A 19,790-nucleotide genomic window follows, 5' to 3' on the forward strand; every position below is an offset into this window, starting at 1 on the left:
GGGCTGCTTCCAGATCTTGGTGATTGTAAATAACACTGGTATAAACATAGACGTGCATAGGTTCTTTCTGATTGGTGTTTTGGGATTCTTAGAATATATTCCCAGGAGTGGGATCGCTGGGCCAAATGGCAGTTCCATTTTTAATTTTTTTAGGAAACTCCATACTGTTTTCCACAGTAATCTTAACTTTAAAGAAACATATATATTACTTTATGTTATTTTCATATATTTATAAAATATAGATTACTTTGTATAATTTCGCTTTAACTTTTTGTTGTTGTTTTGATCATAACGTTTTTAAAGGGCATCCAAAGTTTAAAGTAACGACTGTTTTTTGGCAAGGAAAGATGCTTCATTTGTGATAACCTCCCATTTCCTGCCAGATGAGAATTTCTTTTGGGTGAATATCATTTCGTTTGGATATACAGAAATGCTAGACTGCAGAGCAAGGGTAAAGCAACAAGGTCATTTTAAAGTTGAACAGACTCACTGATACTTCTAGTAGTATTTTTCCCCAAACTATTAAATATGTATGAGTTAGAATGCTTTCTGTTATGAGTGAAAAAAAATCAGCTTAATCTAGATTAAGCAATAAAGGTATTTTTTTTAACTCCTAACTAAAGAGTTTGAGGGTATATCTATTTAGCTTCAGGCATGGCTGGATCCAGCTCTTTTTTTTTTCCCACATCTCTTGGCTATCTCTGTGTTGGCATTATTGATAGGCCACAAGGTCGGAAATATGGCTGCTAGCAGCCTCAAGTTTATATTCTTATGGAGATTTTTATGGATTTTAATTCATAAGAAAGAAAATTTCTCACTCATCTAATGCTCATATATAAATCTCCAAAACATCTCTTTTTGGCCTTGCTGGAATCATATGCCCAACCCAGAACCAATCACTGTGACCTGCATGAGTTATGTGACCACTTCATGGGGCAGGAGAGGCCTGGCCACTGGCAGCACATTGAAGAGCTGGAAATGTAGGCCTCACTGGCAGCCCATCTGGCTCAAGAATGAAGATTTAGTTGAACTTTTTGGTGCCAGTTGTTTCTCCAGCCTCTATGTATGCATGGATATGGAGCTATCCCTGTAGGCTTTTTTTTTTGCCATTTATTATTTCAGCATTTTTCTTTCCTTTTTCTTCTGGTTTCTGGGAAATCATGAACTGTATCTCAGGTTAACAGTGACCATGATCTTTTCATTACCCCACCTTAGCAGGAGATCAGATGACAAATCTCAAACTCAGGGACCTTCTTATAAAGAGGCTTGTGTCTTGTTTTTCACATCTCACACATCTTGCTAAGCTTTTAGTTAATAACACACCAAGCCGATTTGAGTTTTCTTTAGTCAAAAAAAATACTTCTGCCTCCATTTTGCTGCCCCAACTTCCTTTTTTCTCCTTTTAAATATGTTGAGTTAGAAAATTAAAGTTTCTATAGATGTTTTACTTTTGTTGATGACAGTTTGGCTGTTACAAATGCAGGCTCCATTTGCAATGTGGGAAATTGGAGAAATTATGATAATCAGAAAATTCTGCACTGAACTTTCCTTCCCCCAAAATCACACCTGGACACCCCTTTTAAGCTGTGTTCTCTGCATAATGCCTAATTTCTTGATTCCATTTCACATAGACCATTCTCAAGAGTTTTTCTCCTGATTCTGAGTGAAAGGTGGAGATAAACATATGAGCAAGCAAGCAAGGCCTCATAAAGGAGCAGTGGCTAAAAGGTCATGTTTGGATGGCCATGTAAATATTGAGCCCTGGAAAACTTCTGCTTCAGACATTTTCGTCAGAAAGACAAGGCTTAATGTGTGACATGCACGTGCCTAAGACAGGTCGGGCATGTAATAAAATCCTTGAGTGAAAGAACTATTCAGTAAACACAGGAGATTGGTAAAACGGCTGCATTTGAAAGGGAAACTTGTCCAGCTGTGAGATGACACCTTCCCAGCTGCTGGGGAGGCCATTTCTGAGCAGTGCTTCCCCCAGATGACTGGGGAACTCCCAAAGTTTGGGGGAATAAGTCAGAACTGGATCAGGTATAGGCTTAGAGAAATTGTTACCACTCCCCCCAGGAAGGGCCCAGAATGCTCTGACGAGAAACACCGTCTCAGCTTCCTCATCATCCTCAAGACACTGCCTACCTCGTCAGGCGTCTTGCTTGTTCAATAAGTGTGTAATATACACCGGAGGCTTATGATTGATTTTCAGAAAGGAAGGACAGCATTTCTTTTGGCCGCTGAAAGGGGCCACGTCGAGATGATAGAAAAACTTATCTTCCTCGAGCTGCATACTTCAGAAAAGGACAAAGTGAGTTGGACTTTTGTTTATTCACTTTTTCACTTTTATTTTGTTAAAGAATAAGAGGAAGGGGAATGATGGTGTATATTTTGGTGATGGCATTTTGGTCACTAGTGGAGTTTTTAGTTGTTACTACAGTCAGAGAAAATCATGGAATATCCAGATTGTCAAATGACCCCACTTTTACAGTTTGGATTGGACAGATTGTCCATTTTTGATCGATAAATGGTTTTAAAATTAATAAACTACTCGGGTTTTCCTTCTCATTGCAGTCCTCTGATTCCACTCCTCTCTTTTCTTCCCCTGGGGTCTGTTGGAGGCTCAGCCCCACCTGCCTGGGGAGGGAACCCCCAATGGACATCTGTATCTATGTCACAGCGTTGATTATTTTCTTAGGACAAATTCCTGGGTGTGAAATTGCAGCCAGAGAGTTCTATACTTTTAAAACTACTTTGGGGTACATCGCTAAAATTTTCACCAGTTTACCTTCACAGAACTTATATGAAATCACTTTTATTTTTCTACTTTTACCACCAAATTGGCAGCAAAGATTTAACAAAAAGTATGGAGAGTTTTTTCCTTTTAGTTCCAACAGCAATGTATTTTTAGTTAAAACTTTAAAATATTACAAATTTCACTTGAAACTGTGGATAATGCGGCCCACAGCCTGGATCACAGCTTTAACCAAACGAAACCTCCCAGAAGCCCCACTGCAGCCTGACCAGAAAAAGGGCGTGTTCTCTGTACAGCGGATGCTGCCCGAGTGTGTCTGCGTTGCTGGAGGGGAACACGGCCCTGCACCTTGCGGCGAAGCATGGTCACAGCTCTGCGGTGCAGCTGCTGCTCCCAGCCGGGAAGAGGTGAATGAGATCAGTGAGGTACGTGGAGGTGCTCATCACAGTTGGGCATGGGGCTCACAAGGGTGGCAGGGGTAACTTTTGAGAAAGGAATGAGAAGAAAACAAAGATGTTCATGTCACAGGGTGTGAAATGTGATGCCGAAAGATTCCTACTTTTTTCTTTTAAGTAACCTATAGCAATTCATTTGTTAATCCATTTATTTATTCACTCATTCATCAAAAAAATGTTTACTATGTATGCTATGCTAGGTAGAGTATATATACTTATTCTAGAAACCTATAGGGCAGGAAGGGCATGCCAAAATAATATATTGGGCTAAATTAAATAATATATATCTATACAGTTTGCTGTGGGGACCCTGAGGAAACTGTGTTTCAGAAATCAGCCAGGCTTCACAAGGAGGTAATACATTATCCAGGTCCATTTAAATAGACAATGGTAGGAGGAGGTTTGAGGGGGATGCAAGCAAGCACAGAGCATTTCAGATAAAGGAAGAAGAGCCCATATAAAGAAACTGAGGCGTGAAAGAGCATGGTGTGTCCTGGGGGTTACAAGTTGAGTGGGGCACAAGTAAAGGACAAGTGGGCCAGGAAAGGTGGGAGCAGAGTGGGCCAAAGCAGAGAGGTGAGGAAAGGCTACACCTACCAGGCAGGGGGTTTGGCTTTGACCTGTTGGCAGCAGAAGGGTTTGAAGCAGCAAAGAAGGAGGGGATCCATCTTGGGTGTAGGCAGGTAACTAACTGTCATGGTGCCTGGAGAGGTTGTGGGGGTGGGGGATCCCAGTCAGGTGACTGTGCAGATGGCTAAAGCAAGAGCTATGGAAAGCTCTGGAAAGCCTCTCATCAAGGCACTCGTGGGCTGCAAACAGGATGAGGTGATAAGCTAAAGCAGGGGGCCACAGAAATTAGGACCAGAGATTAGGGAGAGGAGAGGCTTTCTGACCTCCAGCTCTCTGGCTTGCACTGTTGGGATGGCGGGGTACCCATCCCTAAGCCGTGGAGCACAGGGGAGGAGCAGGTGAGCAGGGGCTATATAGTAAAGGGTTTAGATGGGTTCACTTTGAAGTGCCTGGGGGGGGGCAGTGGGGTATATTCAGGTGGGGAGCGATAGGGAGAGGTTAACTGGGTCCGTGGTTCAGTGGAGAATAGGGAGATAAAAACTGGGTCTGAGGTTCAGTGGAGAGGCTGTGGCTGTGGAGGTAGATTCGTGTCATTCACTCTGGATAGTCAGTCACTTTTTAACCTTTGGGTCAATGAGTTTTGGGTTGGTTCTCTGGAAACTCAGATGAGTGGAGTCTTCTTGGACTTTAATGTTCTGATAAATTCTAAACTTGGCACCTCTCCTGAGAGATACTATAAGGAATATTATATAGTAATCATTTCATTTAAGACACCATGGATTGTAAGACACATCATTATTTTATATAATACTACAAAATAATCCTGCCAATTAAACTATGACACAAAAAATCCTTTCTTGTCTCTTAGAATACATTGTATTTATTGAAAGAGTTTTTTAGATTTTTATATTATATTTTTTATTATGTATATGTAAAGGAACAAATAAGGGAGTTAAGTATTCCTGTACTTCACGCATTGAGTCTTATTCTTCTAAATCCCTTTCTTACTCAGAGTCTTGAGGTCCTTGCTCTTCCAAACAAAATATTGTCCTCTGTGTCATCAAAGGGTGCCCCACTATTGTTTCTGAGATTGTCTTCTAAGCCAGGGACAGCCATTCTGCACATAATGAGCAATGACAGCTGTGTCACACCTGCTGCCTGGTCAACAGAGTTTGCGAGAAGGGTTCCGATCTCAGATAGGTTAACATATGAAAGAACATGTGACTTAGAACCAGTGGGGTGTGGACATAAAAACAGCAACTGTGGGTAACATAATGGAAACTAAAGGCTACGCAAGTGAGCATGTGTGATGCCTGGGACAAGAGTATATTCCCTTTGGGCCAGTGAAGCCCATCAGCCTGATCTGATGCTTCGCTGGACCTGGACATGCTGAGGTTAAAAGCAGGGCTTTGACTGTTGGTCCTGGCTCCATCACTCTTCCAGCTGGCTGATCTTGGGCATGTTACCTAGGCCTTTTCAGCCTCAATCTCCTCACCTGTAAAATAGTCTCATAAGGCCACTGGGAGCTTTAAATGGAAAGGCTGTGTTACACATGTGGTAAGTGTGCAGCAAGTGGTATCTTCTGTTATTATGGTGTTGTCTGGGTGCAATGAATGGGACTGTGGTTATTGTTGGTATCAGTGGTATGTACTGTTACCACTTTCACTATTTTCTCTTCCAGTTTCCAGAAGAATATAAGCCAGGCTTTTAGCTGAGGACCCTGGCCAAAAATAGAGCCTCCATTTGTTTCGTTTTGTGTGTGTGAGTTCACTCTTTTCTGACCCTCTGGCTTGATGACCAGGTTTAATTGATTTAACTCAATTAAAGAAGATTCCAGGAACTTGGTCTATTTGAATGAAAGTCAGGGCCAATGTTTTAGAAACTGAAAGTGAACACGAATCACCCCGGGTATGCCCCAGGCATGATTTGCATTCATAAATCAATATAGAGATCGAGTCCTGCAGTCACAGGATGTAAAGTCTTCGTTGTGCTTGCCCGGTTCTAGTGCTTTACCATTGGAATGTGCGCATTTGGGTTTCATCCACCTTTTAACTATTTTCCAGTTAGGGCACATTGGAGAGAACTCATAACATCCAACAAAGTGTAATTACAGATTGTGAGAGGATTCATTTGCATAAAGTGTCGGTTGATATTATTAGCCTTTTGGATAAGGCCCACAGTACTCATAGGGTTTCAGGCTGCCTCTGCTTCTCTGTAGAAGTTGTTTGTTGCCAGGGCAGCTGGAGTGACCCATGTGAATATGCACTAGAGCAGCTGTGTCCAAGTATTTGCTGGTAGCCAACTTGTACCAGTAAAGAAAGTTTGTGCATGTGCCTATCACATATACATTTATAATTAGATAAATGTGTTACAAAACAGATGCCAGAAATAGACATTTTAAAATCTTGAGATAAGCATAAATATAAATAGCAGTTCATATTTTCCCCGCGCTGGAAGGATTGTCCTGTGTACATCTGATATATTTTTCTGCCAGTGTCCTTTGAGTTCCTATGCATTTACACATTGTAGTGGCGGCCCCAAATTCATTTAGTCTGTTACATATTTAGTTAGTTTATTTCAGTGCTTCTTTGTTTTGTGCTATTGTGAACCTCTTCGTACATACCTTAGTGTGAATTCCTCACTGTTTCTTTTTGGTATATTCTTAGAGGTAGGATTGTTGGATCAAAGATATGAACATTTATTAGGCTCTTAATATGTTAAAGATGTGAATTCTTTCCTTCACATTTTGCAAATGTTTTTCCACTGGGCTTTGCCTTTTGGCATCTCTTTTCCTGGAAAACGAGAAGGTAGATTATGAAGAGAAATTCTGTTGTAACAGATGGCTGTCCCAGGCACTCAGGTAAAACAGCCTGGGATACAGCTTTTCCAATTTGTCGGAATGGGAATATTGTTCCCTGCTCTTGCATCCCTGTCAGCATGGCTGTTCATATCTAAGTAGCTACAAGTAAACCCTTGTGAATGTATGCTAATGCGGTTGTTAAGGATGTTTTTCTTAGCATCCAATGGGGGAAATGTTTGGGGAGTAAGGAAGGAATTCTGCATTCCTTCCCAATATTTATAGGAAAGAATCCGCACAAGGAGGGGAAAATATCCAAATAGCTCTTCTGTGTGAGACCAGTTCCTTCTTTTCTCTCTATGTTCTGGCCTAATCCAAACTCGCTTTTGTCCTGCTGGTGTTTATCATAAATTTTAGGAAACTTAATTACCAAGACAGCGTATTACTTTTTTTTTAGTGACATACAACATTTTAAATCAGTTTTAAAGGTTAAAGCTATACTTGATACAAGTGTACTTCTATTTTTGTATGTTTCACTGCATCATAATTCCTTATTTCTGCGATTATCTTTCTTAACAATCTGTTACCATCTGGTGGGTAGGGTCTGTGTCCTATTTGTCTTTCCAGTCCCAGTGCCCAGTAGTATCTAAGAGGTGTCTGGTTAGTAGGTGTCTAATAAATGTTTGCTGGATAAATTGATAAAGGTTAAGAGGGAAGATTAAGAATTATTACATGGTGGAGGGAAAGTCTGAAAGGAGGCTGTATAACCAATAGTTAAGAATGCAGGTTTTGGAGCCAAACAGCTGGACTTGCATCCCAGTTTTGCCACTTTTCAGCTGAGGCTCAGTTTCCATATCTGTAAAAAGAGGGTAGTATTAATCCTGACCTCAGGGGGCTATTATGCAATTTAACTGAGCCAAAGCATATGGCCTTGGCAGTGTATGCTGGCACATAGATGCTTAATAAGCACCATCCATTACTAAGAGTTATACATAAAAGATATAGAGAAAGCATGTTGTTTCTCAAGTAATTTCATTCCGTGCCAAGAGGTAATTAATTTTAACATATTTCCTTTTGTTAGAATGGAGAAACACCATTCTTCCTAGCTGCTGCAGGAGGCCATGAAGAATGCAGCAAAGTGCTGCTGGGAGCAGGGAGGGACATCAACATTCCAAACGAAGCATGTGCTGCGTGTCCGAGTGAGGGGCACTCGGGATGCTTCCTGGGCAATGTGGTCCTGTGCCGACCCACTCCCTGGGCTTTTGTAGGATTCCTACTTATAATTTGCTTGGTTTGGGATAAGAATCAATGATTTATATCTGATATTCCCTAATTATTGTCTCCTCAAAAGCAATGCTGTCCTCCCTATTTATGTGGGGAAGGAATAATTTAAAATGGGGCAAAAGGAGCAGATAGTTGTTATTTCTCAAATAGGGAGACACTGCTTTGTTTTCCCCCTAGCAACTAGTGCTTACCTGGCTTATTCACAGTAGGTATTGCAAAATAAATTATGTATATAAAATCCCAGCGCTCAGTCTGGGGCCTGGAGAAAACAGAATGGAGGCTTTTTCTAAATACTTCGGTGCTCAGATCCTTTCACACCTGCCTTCATTTTTTTTTAAGATGAGAAAACTTGAATTTAGAAAAGTTAAGAAACTCATCTAGTGTCATACAACTAGTTAATGGCAGTACAGATTCAAGCTGTGTGCCTGAGCTTCTAACCACTGCTATGGCCTTGTCTTCAGATGGTTTTATGTTCTTTTTCTGTTTTTTTTTTCTAATTAGTTTTGTATTATAATGATAGTAACAAAAAACTTTTGAAGAGTACCAAAGGGTATATGATAGCAAGTGTCTTATTCCACCTCCACATCTCAGTTTCACCTCTTCAGAGTTAACATTATTAACAGATGATTTAATCTTACAAGGAAAATGTGATTAAACGCATGCACATATACACACTGGCACCATATATGTTGCTCTGCACCTTGTTTTTTTTTAAAAAAATTTTAATTTATTTTTAGAGAGAGGGGAAGGGAGGGAGAAAGAAAGGGAGAGAAACATTGATATGAGAGAGAAACGTCTCAAATGCACCAGAGACCGAACCTGCAACCCAGGCATGTGTCCTGACCAAGGATTGAACTGGCGACCTTTCGCTTTGTGGGACGACGCCCAACCGACTGAGCCACACCAGCCAGGGCCTTGTTTTTGTTTTAGTTGCCAATATCTCTTGGAGATTGTTCCTTATCAGCACAATGTGTAAACAACTCTTCTTCGGAAGTGTTAAAGAATAAAGTCCTAGCCGATAATGCTTTATATCCTTGTATTCTGCTACCAGGAGTATACATTTATTTAATCCTCTTGAAAAGCAGTTTGTCACTTTCCTTTCACAACCCACCTTTGAGAAATTATTTTAAGGGAATACTATGAAAGGGGGAAAAAGCTTCAGGCATTAACAGAGATGTTAGTTTCCTCCAATAGCCAAGAATTAGGTACAACCTATAAGTGTAATGAATGGTAGAGGAAAGGCTGAATAAAAATTTGCTTCACCTGTTTCATGGAAAATTGTGTACCATTAAAATATTAATTATAAGGACACAGGGATGAGGACTAAGGGGGGTGGAAATGGGAGGGAGGTGGGGAGCACGGGGCGGGGGAGGCTGGGATGGGAGAAATAGACACAAAACTGTACTTGAAAAATAACTAAATAAAATTATTAAAAATATGAATTATAAATACTAAATATATTATAATATAGAAAATATTCATGATAGAACACTAATTGAAAAAAATAGTGTTTATACATATATTTTCATCATGTACAATTTATATATACACAGACAGGATTGTGAGAGTATGAAAAATGCAGATAATGTAAAGTGAGTCACACTGGTGTTGCAAGGTTACTTATGCAATAAATGAGCACGAAGTTAAGAATTCATGGGGCCCAGGAAATATTCAGAATGTGTACCCTCCCGCCCTTCTGGACCTAATTATTCGGCCCTTCGTAATATCTTTTACAAGCTCTCTTCTCTTCACCTGTCTAAGACTACAGACTCCACGTTGTCCATATCTTTATGGTCTTGGCCTCATGTAGGCAGCCTGGAAATTCTCCTGAGTCCGTTTTTTCAGCTCTTTTGTTATCTTGAGGTTTCCCACTGAGTTCATTAGCATACTTCCTGGATCTACAACCTCAGCTCCTACTGGCCACCACACCTGTCTCTGCCCAATGTAGTGAGGACCCCAGGGAAAGAGGCCTTGTGAAACAAGAGGCCAGCCACCTGCACACAGATATTACTCAGGGGATACACTAGACTTGTTTTGCTTTCACATCTGTAGGTGATTACTGTGTTTGATCCTGGAAGTGCTCCACCTGCTGCCATTGATTAGTCTTGGTCTCCACAAGATTGCTTTTGTGTCCCCACCCCCAACCAAACGGGGTGGTAAAGGGTTGAGTCATTTATGAGGAGGTAATTGAGGTAGATTGTGGATTTAGCTGATGGTACAGAGTTCCTCCATTAGTGTTGCGGGGAGAGACTGCTCAGGCTTCTGGGCAGCAGGCTCCCTTCAGGGCCCTACTAACTGCCCAGGTCCAGCGAAGACATTTGTAGATGGTAAGAATTTATATTTCTGGAGACCCTATCCTCACCTTATTAAACCTGTTTAAATTTTCCCATTTTTCAAGTTAAACAGTTTTTTTTTTTTTGCTGAAAATAATTTTTAAAGGATTTTTAAAATTTGTGCTTTCATTATTGCTTGGATATGATAAACTCCCCTAACTGCTGATTGACTGATTTCTTAGGCCTCTGTTTGTACTTGGAAATTTCAGGAAAGTGAAAAACTTTAACCTACAAATTGTTTACAAATGTAATGTATATTTTATGAATATTATATTTAACTATCAATGAAGTATAAATATGTCACTTAGATATTTAGTTTCTTTTGGTATCTTGGAAACATTTTTTTTAAAGATTTTAAATATTTCTTTGGCCCTAAGAAGTCTGCATGATACAGGGTGCAGCCAAAGGGGGCCCCCCCAGAAAAAGATTTAGAAAAGTGTCCAGAATTCAAAGTGTATAGGAATATTGGAGAGACATATAAGATGTCCTCACCCCCCCCCCCCACACACAGGGGAAAGGAATGAATAGAGCCAGGCCATTGAGAGCTATTTTGCATAGCAACAGTTTTGGAGCTAACCTCTGGAGGAATGGTTATTTAACATATCTATAACCTTTAACTGGTTTCATAGATATGTTAAATAGCAGTGGCCAAGTTATGTTAAATAGCAGTGGCCAAGTTATGTTAAATAGCAGTGGCCAAGTTTGGGGCCAGGAAGAAGGAGGCAGAAGGAAGAAGAGAGAAGGAACTAGCAGAGACTCAGGATGTAGCTAAGGGTTGCTCTCCGGAGTGAGAAGGGCTGGGACTCAGAATGTAACTAGGGGCTGCACTCCTGAGCGAGATGGCCTGGGTGGGAGCTTGGAAAAGACTGGCTCCAGGACATGAAGGGTCCCCGCTTGGCGAGAGAGCCACGCGGTTTCAGCAGAGTGAGGACCCCCTGTTGGTGAGGTGAAAGAGGGAGCCACGTGGTTTTGGCAGGGTGTGGACCCCCTCTTTCCCAGGTGAAAGGGAAAAACCACGCAGCTTTGCCAGAATGGAGATCCCTGCAGCCAGGTGAAGAAGACAGCCACATACTTTTGGTGGAGTGCGGACTCCTGCAGCTTTGGTAGAAGAGGCCCACGCGGCTTTGGGGTGCCCCCTTTGGCTGCGGGGCCTGAAAAAGCAACAGAGACTTTGACTGGAACTGGGTACAAAGGACTCTTGCCAGTGGACCATGAGAGGGTACCACAGTACTTTGGATTAACTCGAGATCCTGCACAGTGACACAGCTGACGGTGCCAGCGGCCTGCAACACAGACGTGTGCTCTTTTCCTGATTTACGGTACCCGGAGTTGGGACAAGAGGGAAGGGAGCGCTGTGTGGGTGTAGGTGTATACATAAAGGACTTTGATATTTTAGTGGTGGCATTAGGCCTGAATAGCATTAAATAAACATTTTGTTTCCTTTTCACAAATCTCTGGCATTAAGAGATGTGTTTCCAATTGGCGGCGGACAGAAGGGCCCAGTAGATTTTAGTATTTTGGTTTTTGGGAGGGGCCCCTGTTGTACAGCAGTTTTGGGCATCCCTAGGTGGGCCAAATATTGTATTGCCCCTCCCTCGGACCACCTCCTCTTGTTCGGTAACATGCAGGCCCTGTGCACTGAGCTTGTAGTACCTCATGGATACAATGCTGCAAAATCCCACAGATCTGCCTGCTACAGGGTCCTTGGCATTGGGTTCTTCACAAACTTGTTTCTGCTTCAGATCTCCTTACTGCGGCCCTTCTTATCATTCTGATCTCAGTCTAAATGTCACTCTATCCAAGAAGACTTTCTTGATTACTTGCTGGGAGTAGTCTTCCGGTTCTATTCTTACTTGTTATTGTAGTGCTTGATGGGGGAGTGGCAGGGTCACACTGCAGAAGAGCATCTGGGATGGGAGATACTTATGCAGCCTTTTTAGGAAAACGTAATATCCTACAGCATCCTTATTTGGAGGACCTGAAAATACTTCATAATGATCTTACAATGAGTTCATCAATCACTATTAATTGATCTTGTATTATTACAAGGCACCCGCTAGGCCTTTTGGAGGATGGCAGGATCATTAAAAGCAGGCCCTGATGTGAAACACTTTGGCACCTAATGTGGACACTGACTGAAGACATCGGAGCACAGGGAGCTGTGGGACACAGCTGCTGGCAGTGAAGGAGAGGAGGTGCTAAAGGAGTTGAGGAAAGGGGCCACGAGGGAACACTGCACGTAGGCAGCAATCCCGCTGAGCTATGCCGGAGGGGAGAGCTGCTAGCAAATAGTCAGGGAGGCAGGAGAATGCCAGGGCTTTTCTTGGGACCAAGTCAGCTATTTTGGCTCAGGGAGGGGGTTTGCAGGATGTATAGAAAGACTTGTCACTAGTCTACTTTGTACTTCCTAGACAAGAGGTATCTAGTCCTAGGTATGTATTACCTAGGACTCTGACTCTTTATTGGGAGACACTTAGAAGTAACCAAGTGCCCACACCCTGCAAATTACCAAAAACACATTGGGTTTTCTTTATTAAATAGTTGTACTACTTTGTTGTATTATTTGATTGCCATGTGATCAACCAGAAAGCATGCTGGATTCTAACAGGAATCCCTCTGGGCCCTCTTCACCTGTCTTGCAGCTCAGTGTCAGTGCTTTGCAGATAGCAACCCAGAATGGCCATGCATCGCTTGTCGGCTTTCTTCTCAGTGAGAATGTTGATCTGCACCAGAATGGGGAAGTGAGTCTATGCTAATAACTCGGGCTTTGATCCGGCTGGGAGGCGGGCTGTGCTGAGAGATGCTCCTTGCAGATACATGGTGGGGATGAGGTGTTCACAAAGGAGGAATTCTTTCTGGGATGGCCAGCTGACTTCTTTTGGAGGCTGAGACTTAATCTTGAGAAATAAAATCCAAGGGTTGAATTTTAGAAAGTCATTGAAGTTCCTGAACAAAATGAAATCTGTGTGCTTTAAATATTTATATTCACAGTAATAAAACTTTATCATGTGTCTAGAGATGCCATTATTCTTGGATTAAACTTATCAGTCTGGGAAAATGATGAAGCTGCTGTCAATAGGAATGAGAATGATTATTTCTACCCCCTTCACTGAACAATCTTGTTTTTCTTTTGAAAATCAATCCTTTATGCTGATTTAGGTTTTTTGAAGTTTGAATTGGCTTTGGTAAAATTTACAAAAGTTCTCTGTGCTGGAATTAGATGGGAAACATTCCTCTATTTTTCACTATGTTTTCATTTCTCCTGGGAGAATATTATTTCCTCTGATCATGCTTAGCCATTACTATTTCTTGTATGAACTCAAGAGAAGGGATGTGATTTGAATCATGACTGGTCGTTTTCAGAGAATGGCGTCAAGGGAACTGGCCCTGAACTCTCCTGGCTGGTCCAAAGATGCTTCCTGTGTCTCAGGAGGGGCTGGGCCCCAGCAAGGCTGGTGGTCCCAGCAGGAAGGACACTGCCCACTTCCTGGGAAGAGGGATGCCTGCTCTTCCTTCCTCCCTTCCCTCCTCCTCCCCCTCCCTCCTTCTTCCCTTCCTGAGTGGAAGGGTCCCGCACAGAAAGCCTTCCCCTCACATTGCCCGCTGCAGCCCCATCTGTCTCCCGTTTCCTTGGCTCACCCTCAGACAACCTGATTTACATAGCCATGGCATCCTACGTGCCCCTTCTTCTCCTCGTCCTCTGTGTGCTGCTGACACACCTGCCAGCTCACCACATCTCTCTTCTGTCAATCTACCCCTGTTTTCTGGGGAGGAGCCTGATGCAATATTGGCATCAGGAAGATCTGGGTTCACATCCTGTGTCTGCCACTTCCTCACTCCTATGACTAGTGGAAGTTACTTAATCTCTCTGTGCCTCATATACCACTCAGGGAGTAGAAAACCTAACTGCTAGGGTTATTGCGAATGAAAAGTTGTATTTAATACAGAGTACTGTTGGGGAAGTGAGTATACTCACTACCATTAGAAGAACACATTGGATGCAAGTAACTGCTGTTTATAAACACCCATTCCACTTGAGCACCACCGCCTCCATCCTCACCCATGCTCACACACACCTGCCTTCCTCCCTTCACTCACTTTGCTTTCAGCACAGCGACTCTTCACCAGTCGCACTGGATCTTCTGCCCTTGTGCTTTCACACCCGCCTCCAGTCCTCTCCACGGGATGCCTCTCACCTCACTCTCCCTCACAGCTCTGTTCTTCCCCTCCCCTGCTTTCAGCTGCCTTCTTTGCCCTGGAAACATCTTGTCTCTCATGCCTTCAGGGGCCGGTGGCAGCTGGGTGAGATTGAGGCAGCAAGAGGCCAAGTGTGTTCCTGGAGGTGGGCACTGCCGCCCAGAGGGCTGGGCAAGGAGCACGAGGTGGAGATGAGTGAGAGTGTGGGGGTGTGGCCGGAAAACAGGAATTTTAGCCAGAAACAAGAAGGAAAGGGAAGCAGGTTGCAAGTATGTGGTGAATACATCACGGCAGAACTCCATGTTGGTTGGAGGGCTGAGCACAAGAATGGTGCCTCTGGGTGAGTGGGGAGAGCTTGAGATCAAATCAGTTCAGGAAATGCTAGATGTGATTGCTGTTTCCTCCTGGTGGCTCTTCCCACTGCACTGTAGCTCTCTGAAGGCTCTGAGAAGTCCTGCAGTTATGCCTATTAATTGCTTTCTTATTCTTAACATTTGAGCTCACATGTCAGTTCTTAAGGAAAGCCTTTATTGACCTCCAGAATGAGGTCAGCCTTCTGCCAAACCCTGACATGTGCTCTCATACTACTCTCTACTTTTCCTTTAAAGCACTTATCATAATTTGTAATTGTGTGTATATATACATATATAGTGACTAGAAACAGTTAATAGTTGCTTACTGCACTGAATTGGAAGATTTCGGAGAATGGGCCATGCTCGCCACTCAGTCCTCAGCCTGGCCCACGGCAGGTGCTCAGTGTATAGTTCTAGAGTGATGAAGGGAGAAACCAATCGCTGGTGAGCAGGTTTGCTGCGTACTGTTGGTACGGAAATGACAGCTGGACACTTACCTTCAGTACTCAGCAGAGTATCAGGAAGTGTCTGCTGAAATGAGTTGCTTTTGATCTGAATGATGAAGCCAGAATATTTTGGATTTGAAGTTTTCATTTCTTCCTGCAGCCTAAGGAGTCCCCTCTTCATTTAGCTGTTATCAACAACCATGTCACCGTAGTAAACAGCTTATTAAGTGCACAGCATGACACTGACATCGTATCAAGCAAGTCAGCACCCGGAGTGTCTATTTTCTTATGTGTTTCAACTCAGTGTGTGTTTAGGGGTAGTTTTGATCAAATTCAAGGTACTTTAAAATTTCTTGGGAAGAATGTGCACGTTCTTTTTCTTCTTCCTTTGTTTTTCTGTAACCTGCAAATAAATACTGTGTCTTTTTCAAATGTACAACTGGGATTCAGCCAGTACATTCATTTAACAGGCCCAGCCCTTCTGATAAGCAATAGTTCAGAGGTAAATTGCCAGAGGCTCTTTAAATGAAAAGCCACTCACCCTGTATGAAATGTTGTAACTGGGGGAGCCCTTCACCTCTAGAAGGAAGCTTTGCTTCTATATTATATTATAGACAGTAAATGTGTCTTCTTTTAGCCCAGAGGCAAAATCTTCATATAAAAAAATCACCATGAATGCAATCCGCTGGAGCAGAATCATATTCCTCATAACCAGAATCTGTCACTGGCTGGAAATGGCAGCGGTGGACGACTAACAAGGATGGGGAGGGGCACCTTGGCCTCAGGGCCTGCTCCTGGCATTGGGCTGCCCCCTCCAGGAGTTGGAGGGAGGGACTGGGAAGAGAAACTCAGAGAGGAGCCTTTCCAGAGTCTTGAGGACAGAGACCTCTGGGCTCCTCCTGCCTTTCTCTGCCTCTTCCCAGAGTAGCCTCAGCAGAGCCCTCTGGGTGGGGACCAGCCAGGCCAGGTGGCTGGGCCATGCTCACCGGCTGTATAACACTCTGCTTCTCCTTTGTCCAACCAGAGCACCGGCTCAGATCTTTGCAGTCTTCTCCTGTGAGGTCGTCTGTGCCTTGAGCTGAATGGAGACTTATTTCCCCATTGGTCCTTTCCTTCCCCAGGGCCTTCCTCCCCCCTCATTGTTTACTATCCCAAAAGTTTGGGGAAAGAAAAACTCCTCATGTTATTAAATATAATCATGTGTTCAAATATGTCAGTGCCCCCAGTCTTTCCTCATGGGCAGGCTTTTTGCTACACACACAGACAGAACACAGATGTGGTTTTGGTTTCACCACAACTGGCCAAGTCCACTCCACAGACTACCCTCCAGTTACAGAGCCAGACTTCATCATTTCTTTTTTTTTTTGGTAGACCAGGAATACACTCAATGTATAAAAATAAGAAAACATAAATAAGCTGACAACTTGTAATTTGTTTGTAATTCCCCCCCAAAAGAGAACTCTTAACACTTTGGGGCAGTTTCCTGCCTTCTAGACTTACAACACCACTGTCACATGAAATTTCATTGGCATTTGACGTATTACACTTGTGTCTCTATTCCATGTTGGTACAGACCTTCAATAGGTTTGTCAGTGTAAATGTAATAATGTCTTGGATGATGAGCCCCCTGAGGGCACACTGCTGGCCAAAGGGGGTCTTTAGTAAGTGCTTTTCTACTTTAATTATGCTAACATCCTAAGCAAATTGTCCCTGTGCAAGTACGGGCTAGATGTTATTGCCCGGCTGTGTGACCCTGGGAAAGTTGTTTCCTCTGTCTGGTTTCGGGGCTGGGCTGTATCATAACCAGTGTTCTTTCTGTCCTAACAGTTTAGAAATGTTTCACATGAGCAGTGGTCTGGATGAGAGGTTATGATAGATGATTTCTTGAGATTTCATGTAATTTGTTGAAACACTCTCATTCTCTTGATAGGAAAATTATTATTCCAGAAAAAAATTAAAAGTCTTGTTGTTCTTTCTATATTACAATGCAGGAAATTTACAAAATATGAAATGGAGAAGGCAATAAAAATAAACTCTGATCCCTCCATCTAGATATTATCATTTAAAAACATTGTTGATATATTTTCTTTTTTTAAAAGATTTTATTTATTTATTTTTAGAGAGAGGAAGGAAGGGAGAAAGAGAGGGGGAGAAACTTTAATGTGTAGTCACCTTTCACGTGCCCCCTACTGGGGACCTGGCCTGCAACCCAGGAATGTGCCCAAGACTGGGAATCGAAATAGATCGAAATAGCGACCCTTCATTTCACAGTCCAACACTCAGTCCACTGTGCCACACCAGCCAGGGCTATTTTCTTATGTATATTGAGTTTTATATATATAAACATTCAGCCATGTAAATGAAAAATAGAGACAATTCTTGAAGAAGATACAAGGTACAATAAACATTGTACACAGGACAATGATGCCTTAGTGCCCTTCTAAGTAGGCACCTTGGGACCTCACATAGTTCTCCCAGTCACCATCAGCTGTCCTATCATATTTTCCTGAATCTCATCAACACTCTGAAATCTCTTCCCCTTCAAAGGTGATTTTAGTTTTGGGAAAAGCTGGAATTTGCAGGGCGCCAAATCTGGGCTGTAGCGGGGCTGAGTCACCTGGGTGATTCAATGTTTCTCAGAAAAACTCTGTATGCGATGTGATGCGTGAGCAGGCGTGTTGTCATGGTGAGACTGCCAGTCACCAGCTGCCCGTAGCTGCGGCCTTCTCAATCATCCAAATGGTTTTCGTGAAGGAATGTTTGAGCTTAATGCAAAAGTTGATGCATATTTGTTGTTCTACTTGCTGAGTTATTTTCAATGCAATGACCACACAGTATACACATGATCATTCAACAGAATCTACCACTCCCACTGACTGGTACACTGAAGTTGTCATTGTTCACATGTGCATTCCAGTCTTCTCCTTGGCTGCAAGGTTACATCGATGTCACACAAACTGTTCTTCTTATGTTAACAATGGTGTGTGTGTGTGTGTGTGTGTGTGTGTGTGTGTGTGTGTGTGTGTATAGAGAGAGAGAGAGAGATAGCTTGGCTAAATACAATGTCATTTCCTTATTTCCTAAGGCTTTTAATGTTAAGTAAGTATTTTTTCATTTAAAAAAAACAATCTTTGAAACCAGTTTTTATTATGGCAAAATACACATAACATACAATTTACCTTTCTAACCATTCGTAAATGTACAGTTCAGTGGCCTTGAGTACATTCACATTATTGAAGAACTACACCTCTCCCCATCTTTACAACTTTTTTGTCTTCCCAAACTGAAACTCTATACTTATTAAATAATAACTGCCCACCCTCCCCCCTCGGCCCTTGGCAATCACCATTCTACTTTCTGTCTCCATGAACTTGATTATTCTGGGTACTTCCTTCATATTGAAAAAAATTTTTTAAATACCTTTTTAATAGTTGCTTACTGTTATAATATGTGGACACACGATAGTTCATCTAATGAATCTCCTTGTTAAATGTGTAACTTCCTAACAGTTTTCACTGCCATAAACAACACTACCATGAATGTCCCCTGCACCTACTTAAAAACATGTGACTTTGTCTCTTTTTTTTATGCCTATATAGGCCATCTGTATTTTTCCCTTTGTCTTTTCATGATGCTCATTCCCCCCCTTTGTAGTGTGTGTGGATGACGTTTCTGAAGTTTCTCGTGGCAGAGGCAGCAGGCTCCTTTGCACCTGGCTGCTGACCTTGGAAATGTGGAACTGGGGGAACGCTGCTGAAGGCAGGCTGCCATCTGAAGGCTGCTGGTGAGGTGCTTTCACCCCGCTCAGCTAAGGTGGCTGCCAGAACACCGTGTAGGCGTTCCGCCCTTAGCAGCAGCATAGCCTGTGAGAAATGGACACAAACTGGAGAAAACCTGTGCCTTGATAGTCAGTAAAACATCCCATTTTTTATTAAGATAGGTCAGTAAGAAATTTAACTGTGAACAATTAAAAATGTATTTTTAAAACTCAAATTATTAACTTTCTGAAAAGATTATAGATTCATATGGTTCAATTAAAAATACATATAATTAGGAAAGGTTTGACAGTATAAGTTTTCCCCTACCCCTGCCACCCTTGCCCCGTAAATCCATTATTATGCGCTTCTCTCTTCGTCCCAGAAGGTCTCCATGCAGAGACAAGCAGGCAGAAGTGTGCTGCATCTCCTGCCGCTCCTCTGTCCTCTCTGCACAGTGGCGACGTGCCTCCGCATACTGCTCTGCACGCGACTTTTTTGCCTTAACAACAGAAAGTGGGGACCCTCCCATGTAAGTACGTGAACGGTCTCTTCATTCTTTTTTGCACAACTGCGTAATAGACTGTGGTATGGACACACTGTTAATTTAACTAATCCTCAGCCGACGGGCATTTAAATTGTTCCTAAGAGGTGTTATTATAAAAAGAGATGCCATGAATAAATGGACACATGCATGTCTAAACTTGTTTTCTTTATTTTAAAAAGTTTTTAAATTCTAAAATACATATAACATAAAATTTACCATCTTAACCATTTTAAGAGTGCAGTTTAGTATTGTTAATTACATTCACACTATTCTGCAACCAATCTCTAGAACTTTTCAT

At 42.4% G+C, this 19,790-nt stretch overlaps 1 protein-coding gene across 1 annotated transcript in view; it reads left to right on the plus strand.

Annotated features, from left to right (window-relative positions):
* The window catches only part of ANKDD1B (ankyrin repeat and death domain containing 1B), a 52,000-nt gene that overhangs the window by 21,470 nt on the left and 10,740 nt on the right, over nucleotides 1-19,790 (plus strand). Inside the window, 8 exon segments of the mRNA XM_053664449.1 lie at nucleotides 2,213-2,311; nucleotides 3,086-3,149; nucleotides 3,152-3,180; nucleotides 7,659-7,757; nucleotides 12,837-12,935; nucleotides 15,351-15,451; nucleotides 18,884-18,930; nucleotides 18,933-18,979. Of these exon segments, the coding sequence (XP_053520424.1) occupies nucleotides 2,213-2,311; nucleotides 3,086-3,149; nucleotides 3,152-3,180; nucleotides 7,659-7,757; nucleotides 12,837-12,935; nucleotides 15,351-15,451; nucleotides 18,884-18,930; nucleotides 18,933-18,979 (585 nt within the window).

Source organism: Artibeus jamaicensis, unplaced genomic scaffold (genome assembly GCF_021234435.1).
Source record: "Artibeus jamaicensis isolate MK-2021 breed Jamaican fruit bat unplaced genomic scaffold, CSHL_Jam_final contig_373, whole genome shotgun sequence".
Classification (NCBI taxonomy): Eukaryota; Metazoa; Chordata; class Mammalia; order Chiroptera; family Phyllostomidae; genus Artibeus; species Artibeus jamaicensis.